This window comes from Vulpes vulpes, chromosome 1 (assembly GCF_048418805.1).
Source record: "Vulpes vulpes isolate BD-2025 chromosome 1, VulVul3, whole genome shotgun sequence".
NCBI lineage: Eukaryota > Metazoa > Chordata > Mammalia > Carnivora > Canidae > Vulpes > Vulpes vulpes.
The window spans coordinates 192,844,295-192,860,731 of record NC_132780.1 but is presented as its reverse complement, the minus strand read 5'-3'; the positions used below and the strand labels follow the sequence as shown (position 1 = coordinate 192,860,731).

The following is a 16,437-nucleotide window of genomic DNA, read 5'->3' as shown; positions in this document are numbered from 1 at the left end:
CATAATCCTGTGAAGCGGGTAAAATTTGCCAGGTGAGGAATTCATGGGTGTAGGGTGGACTGTTAAAGAGTGGTGAGGCAGGATTCAAATACAGGTCTGACTCTGGAGTCTACTGTAAGGTGTGCCAGTCTGGTTCTGTACTATTCCTCACAGTTCTGAACTTAGAAATTGTAGGTAATGGGATGCCTGGGTGGCTCAGTGTTTGAGCGTCTGCCTTTGGCTCAGGGTGTGATCCCGGAGTCCTGGGATCGAGTCCTACATCGGGCTCCCCGCAGGGAAGCTGCTTCTCCCTCTGCCTGGGTCTCTGCCTCTCTCTGTGTCTCTCATGAATAAATAAATAAAATCTTAAAAAAAAAAAAAAGAAATTGTAGGTATTGCTCCCTTAGTTTTACTAATAAGAGAACTAGTATCAAAAAGTTAGGTCACATGCCATCTCATGAAAAAATAGTAAAATATAAAGTTATGCCTTTCCACATATTCCTCAATTTATTGAATCAACTGGTTTTAAGATCATTCCGTGAAATAATTTCTCTGTAAAAATGGAAATTGGAGGGGTACCTGGCTGGCTCAGTCTCCAGAGCATGCGACTCTTAATCCCAGCGTTGTGAGTTCAAGCCCCACATTGCATGTGAAACCTACTTAAAAAAAAAAAAAAAAGGAAATTGGACATGTGTCTTAAGAAAAATTCTAGAACTGATGAGATTCACAATTTAGTAGCGTGAGTTATTATTGGCTAAGGGGAAAAGCAGACAAATGAGTACAGGAAACCAGGAGCAGATAAACATGAAGAAGAAATCATCGACAAAAAAGAATCCCAGGGGAAAGGTTCGGGCCGGTGAAATGGGCATTTGTCAAGAGGGCTTTTTCCAGGAGGGCTAAGCCTCCAGAATGGGGAATTGCCAACGCTCTGGGCCACACCCTGTATAGGATGCCCAGGGGAACTGCTAAGCAGATGTGAAGGGCCTTGCTTTGTGAATTATGCAGTCTCATTAGCTGGTGATGAAGTGGCTCACAAAGCAGAGATCCCAAGTCCCTTACCAATTTGGGGTACTCTTTGAAGCTTGTTATTTCTTTCACAAGTCACAGCTGCCAAGAAGGTTAAGTCGTTTTCCAGTTCCTGGGACCTTCCGGGCAAGAGCAAACACCACCTGAGAGCTCCGGCATCAGACAGGCACTGTTCTAACACTTTATACACAGTAACTCTTTATTTTTTTTTTTTTTTACAGTAACTCTTTAATAGCCAATTAATAGTGGTTCTAGTACCTCCATTTTACAGATGAGGAAACTGAGGCTTTCTCTGGCACAAGTCGGATTTGAACTTGAGAGTCTGTATTCTTAACCATTCCATTAGTCCAGCTCCTTAAATTAATAAGAGGAGGGAGGAGGTGGGGGGGATCAATAAAAATAAAGGCATGCTATGAGTACCACCCCTTAGTACAATAAGCTGCTCCTGGAGCACCTGCTCGGAGCCCTGCCTTGGAAGTAGGCACTCCCCGAGCCCCGGTCCGTCCACACCGCAGGAGGCGTGGAGAAGCCGAACAGGTTATGTCTCTACAATGGGAGAGCCCTGGTGCAGGACAGAAATTCCTGTGTTCCCAAGCACATACCGAATGTGGAAAGTTACTGAGTTAGAGGCTGACCACTGAGGCACGGAGCCATCGGGCCAAAGACCCACCACGGTGGAGCCCACTGGCACGGGACTGCTGGGGAAAGGTGAGATCCCAACAAATCCACGCCCCTCCTAGCTTGGGTCTCTGCTGTCCTCCTTTAACGACCCTCAGACGCTCCTGCCAACTTTGAGAGGCTTAAATCCTGCAACAAAAATTCACACCGAAAAATATTCCACTGGTGAAACGACTTCCCCTTCTGCTGGATGCTCTAAAGTTTTTGCAGTAGAACGGCTGGAAAATATTTTCCACTCAAACCTGCAGAATGACTAATCTTCCTATTTGCGCCAGTTCATTAAATTGCCTAATGGCAGCGACGGAAAAGTCAAGGCCCGTCCCCAAAAGCTCAGGCTTTGAGCGGACGACGCCCAAGTGCTTTGCAACGGAGCCCCAAGGCGTGTGTCCTCCAGGAACCCCGGAGGGGCCGCCAGAGAGGTGGGGGGTCCCCGGGGCGGGGCGGGGCGGGGGCTGGAGGGGGAGGGGCGGCCGCAGACAGGGGCGCGGGGAGCCGAGCGGGGCCCAGGCTGGGGGGCGGGTCCGGGGCTCCGCGGCGAGGCCGGCGCAGGGCTCGGAGCACAAAGCGGGGCCCGAGCGCACGCGTCCTGGGGGCCCCGCCCTGGGGCGCGGGTCTGGGAGAGCCCAAGCCGAGCGCCCCTCCCCGTGCGCCCCGGCCCGGGACCGAGGGGGCTCGCCGCGCGGGGGCCCGACGTCTCCTGGGGGGGGGGCGGGGCGGGGAAGATGGCAGGTCCGGGGAACAAAGGGAACTTGGGCCGGGCCCGGGAGCGGCGTGTGTGGCTCGCGAGTTCGCCCCGGGTCCCGTGTGGGAGTCTCCGGGCGCCTGTGCCAGCCCGCGCGCAGCCGGCTCCGGGAGCACAAAGCAGCGTGCGCCGGCGCCCCGCCGCCCACCTGCCGCGGCCCGGCCCCCGGGGGCTCGGGGACGGGAGGGGGGAGGGAGGAGGGGGGGAGGGGAGGGGCCGGGGAGGGGAGGGGCCGGGGAGGGGGCGCCCGAGCCCGGCGGGGGGGCGGGGGGAGCGCGGGTGGGCGGGCGGCTCACGTCACGGCTATTGTGGCCGTCGCGGTATATAAGGTGCCGCCGCCGCGCTCCCCACCTCGCCTGCGCCCGCCCGAGCCCGCGCCCGCGCCCGCGCCCTGCACTCGCCCCGCAGCCAGGGACACGCGCCGCGCACCGACGCCGACGCCGACGCCGACGGAGCGGACATGGGCAGAGCGATGGTGGCCAGGCTCGGACTGGGGCTGCTGCTCCTGGCGCTGCTCCTACCCACGCAGGTGAAGCCCGCGCGCCGGGGCTCGGGGTCCGCGCTGGGGGGGCGGGGGCGGAGCCGCCCCGGGGCCCGGCCTGCCGCCCCCCCGCGGCCGCCGACTGGGGCGCGGACGCGCAGCCCCGCAGCGTGCGGCCCGGGGACGAGGCGCCCCCGCGCGTGGGGGGGAGCGGAGACCTCGCGGGGTCCCGGGGCGGCCGCGCGCACCGCACACAAAGGGACGAGCCCTTCGGGGCGCAGCTGCCCGCGCTCCTCCGCCCGGCCCGCGCCCCCGGGGACCGCCTTACGGTGCGCGCCCCACCCCGTGCCCCCTCGGGCCCCGCGGCCGCTCCGCTCGGTGCCCCCGGGCGGGCGGCGGGGGACGCTTCGGCCCGAGCCCCCTCCCCCCGCCAGGCTTTGTCCCCGCCGCCGCCGCCGCCCCCTGCCCGGCTGGTTCTGCGGGACCCGACCTCGCGTCCGAGCTGCGCTGCCCCGCGGGGGGTGGGGGCGGCCCCGAGGGCGGAGGCTCCGGGACAGCCGGGCCTGGGGGACCCGAGGGGGCGGGGGGCGGCGAGGAGGGTCCGACCCGGGGGGCCGGGGTGGGGACGTGGGGACGTGGGGCCCGGGGACGAGCGTCTCCCGGGCTTTTCCTCCACGCTGGGCGCGACCGCCCGGGGGTCCAGCCGCCGCCGGCCCCGGGGACCGCTCCTCAGTTTCCCCTCCGCGGGCCGGGCAGCCGCGCCCTATTGTCTGGCGGGTGGGCTGCGCTCCCGAGCCTTCCGCGGTTCCCCGGTGGGGGAGGGGCGCGCCGCAGGGAACCGGGCTGCTCCCCCCACCCCCACCCGCACCCCGACCCGCACCCGCACCCCATCTCCTCCGACCAGATTTCCCACCCCCCCCACACCCCCGAAATTTCAAAGAGGGAGGCTCTAGTGAGGCACCTCTAGTTTGGGTGGGGAAATTGCTGTCTGATGTCCCCATTTCCTAGATTCACATTAGTTTCTTTTGTTAGTGGAGCAGGACCTTTAGATTCTCCAATTGGGTGCACTGGGCTCTGTGACCAAGGTCACCTGCGCACTATGGGGTCTTTGTATAAATGAGAGCAGATAACCCGGGCATCCCAAACCAGGTATTGTCCCCAAACGGCGCCCCGCTTTAAATAATTACCCGCATCATTCATGCTTTCCTTCAGTGGGAGTGCTATTTCCTGGTAGGACAAGCTGAATCTTGCACACAGTAGGTGCCCAGTAAAGATGTTTGACTTGATCGACATTTTTCTTTAGTTTTTTTTTTTGGGGGGGGGGTGGTGGTGGCGGGTAGGGTTTACATATTTTAAGCCCATATTTGCCTAATGATGGGTTTTACAACAAAGGGAGCTGATGGTGCTACAGGATGGATTTGTCTTGGGATCCTAGGCAGCGAAATGTGCATGTGGCCCAGACCTGCTCCCTTGCCACATCCTCCCTCCTGCCTGTAATCAGAAGCCCTTGTAAACCCTCCCTCGCAGGGAGAGCTGAGATCTCCCATCTGCCTTTGTTCTGTGACAAAGGAGAGATTATCACGTGCCCCGCTGGACTGTGCATTTCGTGACTTGAAAAATCAGTGTGGGGAATGATGCCACTCAGGCAGCGGGACACTGGGGGAACCCTGGTTTTTGGCCACAGCGCTGGGCTTAATGACCAGGCAGGGACGCTGCCACTGGTGAAAACTCAACACCAAACCTCCTTGGTGTCTTTTGTGAAGTCATTCTGACTTCCTGTTGTTTGGAGGAGAAGTCTTTTGCTTCAAATCTTTGTTTGGAGGAGAAGTCTTTTGCTTCAAATCTTTCACTTCAAAACCCATATTGTAGCCATTTCGGGGACCGTATATATCTATAGAATTTCAAGATTTCAGGGAGCAGATAGGGTATCCCATGTCCCCTTCAATTAAATGCAAGGCTGTGTTAAGTGGGTATGGGAAAGTTACCTAGCAAATCCAGGATAGACCGTTTTACAAATTCACAAATTGTACAGTATTTTAGAATCCCAGTGAGTCATGCAACTGTAAAATCTTCCACTTCCTGGGAGAATAGAGTAAATCTTTCTGTGATGCCAGTAAGTCAATATGGTCACAAAAACTAGATTAGTTAATTTGGTCCTTTATTTCTTCAAAAAAGAATTAAAAATAAAGTCACACTCTTGAGAGTTACAGTTACCGAGGAACAGTTTTGGTTGCTGCCACTTGTAGTAATTTAGGCATCTGTAGGTAGTTTGTGTTGAAACTGAAAGAATGATTTACTGGGGCTAAGCAAGAATTCAGAATTAAAAGGGCGGGGGTAAGGAAATAATGGGAGAAGAGCAATTTAGGAACATGTCCTCTATCTAATTGCATAGTAGGTGTACAGGGAGGCAGCTGTGACGTGTGGAAATTTATCAGTGTAACTTTTTTATATATTTTAGATTTATTCAAATCAAACAACTGTTGTAACACTTTCAAGTAACTCCTCCCAGAGTACCTCGACTGCCCCAAATCCAGCAAATACCACCACCACACCAACTGGCGGTGCTCTGCTGTCAACAGCCAGTCTCTTCGTGATCTCGTTCTCCCTTCTACATCTCTACTGTTAAAAGACTCAGGCCAAGAAACGTCTATACTTCCCCATCTTCTAAACCCAATCCAAATGGCGTCTAGACATCCAGTGTGACAAGGAAAAATAAACAGGTCTTCATTGAATCTGCTAATTCCACACCTTATTTTATTGACACAAAATGTTGAGGATCCCAAATTTGATTGGTTTGAAGAACATGTGAAGGGTTTGACTAGATGATGAATGTCTATTAAATCTACTGGAGTTTCATGTACAAGATGAAGAGACCACATCCAAGATTAGATAAGAGATAATTTCTTTAAATGTGGCTTAAGAAGTATGGACATGTAAAATTCTACCTTGAAAATGAGAATAGATTTTCTCTTACCGAGATGTAAAAGATGGGATGTGAACAGATTCAGTTTTCATTCGGTTCATTAAATCTTTAAGGCCATAAAACGGTTAATATACAAAAAGCTCCCAATGATTCTATTTATATGTACATTAGAAGGAACTTCCAGGTGTTACTGTAAATCCTCAATGCATTGTTTCAGCAGTACTAATTTAATGCCTATGTACTCTAGATAAAAGTTTTACATTGTTAAGCTATCACTGTTTCTTGGGAACTGAACTCTTTCCTCTGAGGCTTTGGGTTTGACATTGCATTTGATTTTTTTATATAGTAATTGACATGTGCCAGGGCAATGATGGATTGGAATCTACCCCCGATTGTGAAGCATAACGAATAAATTTTGCTTAAATACTTATCACTTATTCCTATTGAACAAGGGTGCCAGATTCATTTAGCTAAACTGATTCCAAAGAGTGGAAGTACGTTGACTTCAACTAATTTCAAAATGCTTATTTCTGCATAGGTGGAGTACTTCTAACAGTTTAAAAAATGATCTGTTTTGAAGGTAAAATCGACAAATCTTGAAATTAAAAAAGGCAAAATATGTGCGGGAGCCAAAAATCATAAATCAAGTATTTGGGAAGTGAAGACTGGAAGCTTGCTTACATTAAATTCGGAAAAACTTTTATACTTTTTCTGTAAATACTTTTTTTTAAAAAAAAAAAAAAACCTCTGAATCAGAATAGCCACATTTGGAACACTTTCTGTTAGTCAATATTTTTAGATAGTTAGAACCTGGTCCTAAGCCTAAAGTGGGCTTGATTCTGGAAAGTAAATCTTTTCACAACTGCCTCGATGCACAGAAAGCTTTTTAAAAATAGACACTCTAAGGTCTTTTGTTCGCATGGTCACACACTGATGCTTAGATGTTCCAGTATCTAATATGGCCACAGTAGTCTTGATAACCAAAGTCATTTTTCCCATCTTTAGGAACCTACACCAGAACAACAATATCCAACAGATCTCAAGCTACTGTGTGTGTGAATGAACATTACGTTTTGTTTCATCCCTGAATGCTGTACATCAGTTTTGGATTGTATATTGTGTTTGTGTATTTATGCTTTGATTCATAGTAACTTCTCATGTTATGGAATTGATTTGCATTGAACACAAACTGTAAATAAAAAGAAATGGCTGAAAGAGCAATCTATTGAATTTTAAGTTTTTTTTTCTTTTTCTTTTTTTTTTTTTTTAAGTCGGGTAGTTGCAGAGGGAGAGGATTTTCAGCAGGCTCCATGTCCAGCTCTGAGCCCAGTGCAGGGCTTCACCTCCTGACCCTGAGATCACCATCTGAGCCAAAACCAAGAGTTGGATGCTTAACCAACTGAGCCACCCAGGCGCCCCTACTGAATTTTAAGTTTTTCTTACTTTATTTTATTTTATTTGTGTGTGAGAGAGAGGAGACTCTCTACTGAGTAGGGAGTGCCATGTGGGGCTCAATCCCAGGACCCCAGGATCATGACCTGAGCCAAAGGCAGCTGCTTAACTGAGTGAGCCACCCAAGTGCCCCAGATTTTAAATTTTTTCTGATGCAGCAAATACTTTGTGGCTTATCATGATTGTAGGAGTCTATTTAAACTATTAAGAGCTTATCAACATTTTCTTATCAACTAAAACATTACAGTTCAGCTGTTTTGCATTGCCAATTAGCAGGAGGTTTTATTTAAAGAGTTAATTTGGAAGTTGTCATCTTTAAGCTCTGAAGGAAGGGAGTACCCCTAGTTATTCAACAGCTCTTGGATGCCAGCTAAATTCCAGGGTACTGAAGATTGAATGCTGAACTTGCCGGGCAAGTTACTTTGGTTGGGAAAGAGCATGCACCTGATGACAGATAAAGCAGTATATCCTGTCACCTAGTGCTGTGAGGAAAAGTGGCCAGAGTGGTGAGTCACAGGCCATGGACTGAGTGATTATGGTCTTGGGCACTTGAGCGGAGATCTGGGGGATCATTTCTGATGGAGGGAACATGTGTAAGTCCCTGAGTCTTTAATTACTGGCACTATTTTCACATCTGCACTATGGTCCACAAGTCATTTGGTTTCCTAAGCTATGGCTTCCATCTGCTCCTTCCACACTCTAGAGTTCTTTGACCCTTCTAGTGTATTCCTGGACTCTATCTCTAACATCTTTTTTGCTGGTCAGGGACTATCAGAAAAGACAGGATGGAACTTGGGAATGAGTGAGAGCTAGTCCACAGGTGACAATTTCTTCAAGAAACCAGTTCTATTAAGGCCTTTGAGCTGATGGGATTAGGCCACCCAGAGGAGGAGCATCCAAGTCAACAGATAACACATGAAAAACATTTACAAAAGACTTCATAGCAACACCTAGATTAGTGTTTGGCTGAGCAAGAGGACTACCCAAGTTGACACATGAACTGATGGTTATACAGTCCACCTCTTGTCAACCTGGCACTCACACTCCACTTTGAACCATACTTAATCAACAAATATGGACACTAACAAGGTCCTATATCTGATGTGATAGCACTATTCCTGCATATGACCCTGAACAAACTTCTCCCTAGAAGAGGATGCAAACGCTGAGTCACGCTCACTCTTCTTGATGACCTACATAAGTAATGTAATATGAAGTTTACTGTCGTTAGTACGTAATGATACGCGATGAGGGAAGAAAACAAATTTTCTATTTCTGTGTGTATATATATGTGTGTGTACGTACATATACAAACATAAGGAAGAACTTAACTTAGTCCTCATTTCAGCAACCAGTTACATGGCTATACCTGGTATTTATAGCTGCCTTCCATCATCCATTTCATAATTTCCTTTGCCCTCAGCATGCACTTCAGCTGGTCATAGTTCTCAACCTGGAGAGGTGACCTAAACCTTTGCCTGAATTTGGTTGTAGTTTCCTACTGACTTGAAACACAGGATATATAGTACTAAGAGATGCCCCAACAGATCTGTTATTCCAGACATCCTCTTCCCTAAACTTCATTGTGTAGTAGCAACCAAAATTTCCCTTGGGTCAGGATCAATCCAAACAACACAGTAACTCCCTTTGTTGATTCAGAGATTTGTGGAGCTCAAAGTGGTTGGGTGACTGTCTCAACTTCTGGTTCAGTGGACTGACCACTGTGTCTACTGGTGGAAGCTTTCCTTCCTTTAGAATTAAGATCTCTGGGCCAGCAGAGCAGAAGATCTCAAGGATAGGAAGTATACATTTTGCTGGTGAATCACATATTAGAGATAATAGTGAGTGGTGCCACCCCCATCTTCACCCCTTGGTTTCCTGGATTTGCAAATTGTGGCTATGGGAGAAACAACACCATAGTTGGAGCATATAAAGCTTCCTGGAATTCAAAGTCCTAGCCCTGAAGATATTGCCACCCAGCTGGGAGTTGTAACTGGAGTTTTCAAAAGGCTATCAATACATTCTATCAATACATTCCTTCAGGATGGTGGGGAAAATGGTAAGACCAGTGAATGACACTGACGTGGGCCCACACGTCACTGGCCAAGTTCCTTCATCAGAAACAATAGTATGTGGATCACCATGATGGTGGATAAAGTATCTGTAAGTTCACAGATGTTTGGGCAGAAACATATGCAGGGAAGGCAAATCCACATCCAGAATGAGTGTCTGTTCAGGAGGAACAAAATGATGGAAGTGGTTCAATGTAATCAACAGTCCACCTGGCTGATCAAGAAATGGTGCCATATGGGAAACTCACTGCTGCAGCAGTGACGGCACTTAGCAGTGGCTGTAGCCAGGTCAGCCTTAGTACAAGTCCATGTTTCTGGGGCTATGCATAACCTCCATCCCTGCCACCATGGCCACTTTGTTCATAAACCCATTGAGTGATGACAGGGATGGCCAGGGAAAGAAGCTGATTGGTGTACGAAGAACGGGCCATCTCATCTACTTATGTTTTTTTAAAACACTCATCTGCTGAGGTCATCTTTTGGTGAATATTCACAAGGGACACACATATCTTTTTATTTTATTTTATTTTATTTTATTTTATTTTATTTTATTTTATTTTATTTTATTTTATTTTATTTTATTTTTAAGATTTATTTGAAAGAAAGAGTATGAGCAGGAGGGGCAGAGGAGGAGGAGAGAGAAATTCAAACAGACTCCTTGCTGAGCATGGAGACCACTGCAGGACTTGATCTTATGACCCTGAGATCATGACCTAAGCTGAAACCAAGAGTCCAACGCCTAACCAACTGTGCCACCCAGGCACCCCGGGACACAAATATCTTAACAGTCTCTTCCCATTCAGAGATAACTCCTGGGGGGTGGGGGTGACTGGGGGGTGGGCACTGAGGGGGGCACTTGATGGGATGAGCACTGGGTGTTATTCTGTATGTTGGCAAATTGAACACCAATAAAAAAATAAATTTATTATTATTATTATTAAAAATTTTTTAAAATTTATTTATGATAGTCACAGAGAGAGAGAGAGAGAAAGAGAGAGAGAGAGAGGCAGAGACACAGGCAGAGGGAGAAGCAGGCTCCATGCACCGGGAGCCCGACGTGGGATTCGATCCCGGGTCTCCAGGATCGCGCCCTGGGCGCAAAGGCAGGCGCTAAACTGCTGCGCCACCCAGGGATCCCCAATAAATTTATTATTAAAAAAATGTCTCTCTATAGACCTCTTTCCTGGCCTTCCTTGTCACCAATTTTCCAATCATGTTCCTTCCAAGCTGTTGTCCACAAATAAATTGGTATAGAGCAACACCTCTGAAAGGCTATTTCTTTCCAGCAAAATAAACAACCAGCTGTAGTGCTCTTGTGATTCTGTCCACTGGAGTATTCCCCTTTCTTACTGTCCTTCAGCAACGTCCCAGGAGGGAGTTTTAGAGTTGTCTACTTTGAGGTGGTGCCTGCATAATATGCAGAACCTGTAAACCAGGATCAGATTTTCTCTTCCTTAGTCCACTGGTCATAGGGAACTCCCCATGAAGCCATAGGTGCAGGCTGGGAGAGAGAAGGTAATGTCTCAGGAATAGGGGCCATGGGCATTTGGGCCACTTCTTCACGTAAGTTGTTTCAGGGACTGCTCAAGCCCAATGTCATGTATGCCACTTTAATTTGACAGTGGAGTGTTGCTGTGTAGACCCAACTTTATGGTTTTGGTGGGTTAGACCACACCCAATTCATGAAGGGCAGCTCAGTGTGCATCGTGGTCTGTGGTTAGCATTTAGTTTTTACTAAAGCCCAGTGATAAGTCAAAGCTTGTTTCTCAAGGAAGAGTTCCTGTCTGCAGAGGATGGCAGGGCTTTCCTCTGAAATCCTAAAAGTGACCATCACACCAACCCTTGATCTAATATAAGTTTATAGAAAAGCAATCCAAAATTTGGGTAGATCTTTTGAAAAGTAATTATTAATGCTTATGGAAGAAGAAATAGAATTACTTTTCCAACTATTCTTTGAAAATGATTTCAAACTAATCTAGGCTGTTATATTTATCAGAGAATTACTCTAAATTGTATTTGGGGATTATACTTTAAAAATTCACATGTAAATACTAGTCATAACTTATGGCTAAATTGTCTAATGAACATTCATTTTATAGGTGTCCCTTGAACAAAGTAGATAAAAGCAAACAGGTTTTTTTGTTGTTTTGTTTTTGTTTTTGTTTTTGTTTTTTTTTTTTCAGATTTTGTTTATTTAACAGAGAGGGGAATGGCAGGCAGAGGAAAGAGAAGAAGGTTCCACACTGAGCAGGGAGCCTGACACAGGGCTTGATGCAGGGCTCAATCCCAGTACTCTGGGGTCATGACCTAAGCTGAAGGCAGACGCTTAACTGACTGAGCGACTCAGGTGCTCCAAAAGCAAACAGTTTAGAGACAAGAAGATGAATATAAACTATGCCATAAAATTAGGAGGAGAAAAATCTATTTAGAACTAAGCATTCTAAACACACACACCCAGTGCCACCATTGTCCTTAAAACAGAACTCAAAAACAAAAAAACAAATAACCCCCCCAAAAAACCCAGAGCTCAAATATTTAGGTAGCTGAAAAGTATGTGCTTTTTACTTCTCATAAACTTCATTTGGGGCTGGCTTGATTATTTTTGATTCCTTCCATAACTATAAAGAGAATTTTTTTTTTCTCATTTTGGTTGGATGGCACCTTTGGAAGCAATGAAGTCCCCATCACGGTGGGCTTTTCAGTGTCTCTTCAAATGACATCCAAATTTGAAAATCAGTTTTTTTTGAGAACCTTGAGGAAGTTTCCATATTTATGATTTTGCAAAGAAATATCTCTGTGAGCCCAAAGGGTCTGACGTGGCTTTGCTGTCACGCCTCTCAGCAACTGGCAGGTGCTAAGGTGTGCAGAAACCGAACATGTCCAAAGCTGAACTCATTACCTGGCCTCCACAGACCCACTGCTTTTCTATTCAGAGCACCTGCCTGCCAAGTCTCTCTCATTACAAGCCTGGGAGCTTCTTCTTCTCTCTCCATCTCCAATCAGCCACAGAATCCTGTCACTTCTAAGTCAGAAATGTCTAGGTGACCTGCTTCTTTTCTCCATCCTCCTGCCTCTCTGTCCTTCATTTTTAGTCTTTCCACCCCATGCCTCTTCTCTAAAATGCAGATCTGGGGGCGCCTAGGTGGCTCAGATGGTTAAGCATCTGCCTTCAGCTCAGGTCGTGATCCCAGGGTCCCTGCTCAGCGGGGAGCCTGCTTCTCCCTCTCCCTCTGCCTTCCACTCCCACTGCTTGTGCTTTCCTCTCTCTCTCTCTCTGTTAAATAAATACATTCTTGAAAAAAGGAAAGTAAAATGTGGATCTGATCATTGTGTTCCTCACTTTAAAAGTTTGGCTGGCTACCCTTGGCCTATAGAAGGGAAAATAGAGACCCCCCCATTCACAGTGCATAGGCTTTTCACAGTCTGGCCCCAAGCCAACTTTTCAATCACATGGATTGTTCCCCACTCTCTGAATGAACAATGTCAATGTCTTTTCATGTCTCCATGGCTTTGAATATATCCACTCATGCAACTCAGTGTGGCGGCTAAAGGTGTGGATGCTAAAGCCAGGCTGCCTCAGTTTGCCTCCAAGCCTCTCTGTGACTGGCTAAAGAGCTTGGGTAACCACAAGCATTCTCTCCATGGCCCACAGGTCTTGTCTGTAAATGGGCTTGATAGTAATGGTACCTATCTCCTCAGGCTGTTGGGAAAGTTAAGTGAGTCAACACACACACAGCTTTGGAGCTGAGTCTGGTATGTTGCTGGTATGTCTTTGATAAACATTGGCCAGTATTCTCTTCCATTCATCTGTGAATGTTGTGTTGACCTGTCTGTGAGCTCCCTGAAGGCAGGAACTGTGCCATGATCATCTCCTGATCCTGATATGTGACTGGGAGTAGATGCTCAATTAATGTTGAGTGAGTAAGAGTCAGCAGCAATAGTGTAGTACCAGAGTACCTGGGGAGAGGGACAGACCTTTGATACTATATTAGGTCATGGGGGAAGCATGACAAGGTGGTTAGGACTATTTCTAAACCGGCTGGTCTCAGGGCTGCTCGGTTTTCATCAGATAGGCAAGCTGCTTATTTATTTATAACAATGGTTCTCAACTCTGACTGCATATTAGCATCATTTGGGAAGCTTTTTATTTTTTATTTTATTTTTATTTTTTGGGGGAAGCTTTTTTAAAAAAAAATAATGATGTCCCGGGGGGTGGGGGGACACCTGGCTGGCTCAGACCGGAGAGCATGTGACTCTTGATCTCAGGGTTGTGAGTTTGAGTCCCCTGTTGGGTGTTGTGATTACTTAAAAATAAAATCTTAAATCTTAATTGGTCTGGATGTTGTTTGGTCATCTGTATTTTTTAAAAGGTCCGCAGGTGATTCTAAAGCCCAGCCTCATTGAGAAGCACGGGGCTGAGAGTGGGTTGGGGCAGCTCTGCTCTCAGACCTGCTGGCTGGCAGGGGCCGGAGTCAGACCTGGTCCTGACCCGTGGCTTCAAATCGTTGTGCCTGGCAAAGGTGTTCACACAGGGGCTCGTGCTTGGAGACAAGTAGGGTGACTTTCCTCTAGCCTATCATTTGGATTTCTACACAAATCCAAAAGGACACGTGGATTTATGCTAGAGTCATCTGGGCCTAGTGCCTAGTGCCGGAGACACTGTCATCAGCAGATCCGGAGCCCAGTCCTGCATCTGGAAACTTGCTACGTGGCCCCTGTAAGCCTCTGTGGGCTTCAAGAGGGCTGGACTTTTTGGTAATGCTTTACAGTTTTAGAATACTAAGATTCCATCCAACTTAAAAAATTCCGTGATTCAGAATGGTATTGTCATTTTCTTTCCTGTGAGCTTTTGTGAACTTGCTCTCCCATCCATGAGAAATTAGGCTTAATACTCCATGCTGAGCCTACAACAATTCATGCAAATTCATTGTCATTACTCCAGAAGACACTGGGCATTTATATACATTTGCTCTGTTATTTAGTTGTCATTCTGCAGCCTACCACTTTTTTTCAGGACTCTGAAAAGGTTTCTCTTAATGACAGATTGGTACCGGCTAACTGATAGTTGTTGTTTTTCTTGAAAGAGGTTGCAACAACTTCGAACTGTTTGACAAGGGTTGTGAAACTCAACCAGTGACACAACCCTGGCTGAGACTTGGGTGTGAATGCAATCAGGAAACAGAGTTTCCCTTTGTAGCCTCATCATTAACACCGTCTTTATCAGTACACATTTATTACTTGTTTATTTACTTAGTCTCCGTCTCATTCTAATAAAAGAAAAGATTTTGAGTTAGCTTCTAGAAATATGCATGATACACTAGGTTACAAATACATGGGGAATTTGAAGTAGAGGATAAAGAAGGGTAGAAAAAAACCCATGAATTCATGGACAGGATTCAAGAATGCTTGTCATGAGGTTCAGAATAGTTACTATGGTCAATTGAAGGAAGGGGCCGTGATTAGAAACAGAAGTTAAATCGCTTGTGCATTTAAAACACGTGAGTAAACAAGAAGGCCTGAGGTCTGAGGAAAGATTTTGGTATGGGTCCTTTGGAAGCACCTTCAAGTTGAATATGGTCAACATCATTAACACCATCCCTGTGATGAGCAGGACAACAAGTTTCTTATGTCTATTTCTTAACATTTTCTTTTTCTCTTCTTTTCTTTTTTCTTTTTCTTTCTCTCTCTCTTTTTTTAAGATTTTACTTATTTATTTGACAGAGAGAGAGAGAGCGAGAGAGAGCACGAGCACAAGCAGAGGGAGTGGGAGCTGGAGAGGGAGAAGCAAGCTCCTTGCCAAGCAGGTAGCATGTAGGGCTTGATCCCAGGACCCAGGGACTATGATCTGGGCCGAAGGCAGATGCTTAATCGAGTGAGTCACCCAGGCGCCCCTATTTCTTAGCATTTTCATAAAGACAAGTGACACAACAAAGCATACTTTAGCATAAGTACAGTTGACCCTTGAATAACAAGGGAATTTAGGGCTCCTATCCCCGCCCCATGAAGTTGAAAATCTGTGTATAACTTTTGACCACCCCCTTCCCCCCGCCCCAAACAAAACTACTAGATCCATAAATACAGAGAAAAGCTAATGGTTGCCAGAGGGAAGGGTGTGAGGGGGGATAGGAAAAATGGGTGAAGGGGAATGGAAGATACAGACTTCCAGTTATGGAATGAATAAGTCAGAAGGATAAAAGGTACAGCATAGAGAATATAGTAAATGGGATTGTAACTGCACTGTATGGTGACAGATGGGAGCTACACTTGTTAGCATAGTGTAATGCATAAACTTGTGAAATCACTATGTTGTACACCTGAAATCAATGTAACATTGTATGTTGACTATACGTCATTAAAAATATATATAGTAAACTGAATTAAATTAGAAAAAAAAAATCCCCTCAACTATTAGCCTATTGTGGACTGGAAGCCTTACTGATTACATAAAATGGTTGATTAATGCATACCTTCTATGTTATATGTATTATATACTGTACTCTTATAGGAAGCTAGAGAAAAAATTTTCTTTAAAAAATCATAAGGAAAAGAAAATACATTTACCATACAATATTTATATAAAAAAAATCTGTGTGTAAGTGGAATCACACAGCTCAAACCTGTGTTGTTCAAGGGTCAACTATAATTTTACTAGCAGGTAAAATGGTGTTAGCCAAATATGGAGCTCTATAATTGAATATTTGTAGGGGAAAAAAAACCCCTGAATGTTTAGAAGAATATATAGACAACATTCTCCATGAATATTATTTCTTGTAGCTGAGATTTTGATATGAGTTGAGCAGAAAATAATGGCAAACACCATGTACCAATCACTCTAAATGCTTATACATATATCCTTTCATTTATGTATTTATGTATTTATTTAAAAGAGATTTTATTTATTTATTTGTCAGAGAGAGAGAGAGAGTACAAGCAGGGGAAGTGGCAGGCAGGAGGAGGAGAAGGAGAGGGAGAAACAGAATCTCCACTGAGCAGGGAGCACTACAGAGGGCTCAACACAGGGCTCAATCCCAGGACCCCAGGATCATGACCTGAGCTGAAGGCAGATGCTTAACCGACTGAGCCA

At 46.3% G+C, this 16,437-nt stretch overlaps 1 protein-coding gene across 1 annotated transcript; it reads left to right on the top strand.

The window, feature by feature from the left end:
- The first annotated feature begins 2,027 nt into the window (after positions 1-2,027).
- On the top strand, positions 2,028-7,050 carry CD24 (CD24 molecule). The gene is made up of 3 exons (XM_072738207.1): positions 2,028-2,102; positions 2,755-2,954; positions 5,365-7,050. The coding sequence occupies exons 2-3, from the start codon at positions 2,886-2,888 to the stop codon at positions 5,530-5,532; spliced, it is 237 nt and encodes a 78-aa protein (XP_072594308.1). The 5' UTR covers positions 2,028-2,102; positions 2,755-2,885; the 3' UTR covers positions 5,533-7,050.
- Positions 7,051-16,437: the final 9,387 nt, after the last annotated feature.

Bases quoted from the DNA above. Each gene is read 5' to 3' on its own strand.
- CD24 (XM_072738207.1), top strand. From the start codon at position 2,886: ATGGGCAGAGCGATGGTGGCCAGGCTCGGACTGGGGCTGCTGCTCCTG. The intron at 2,955-5,364 runs GTGAAGCCCGCG...TATATATTTTAG, and splicing joins CGCTGCTCCTACCCACGCAG to ATTTATTCAAATCAAACAAC.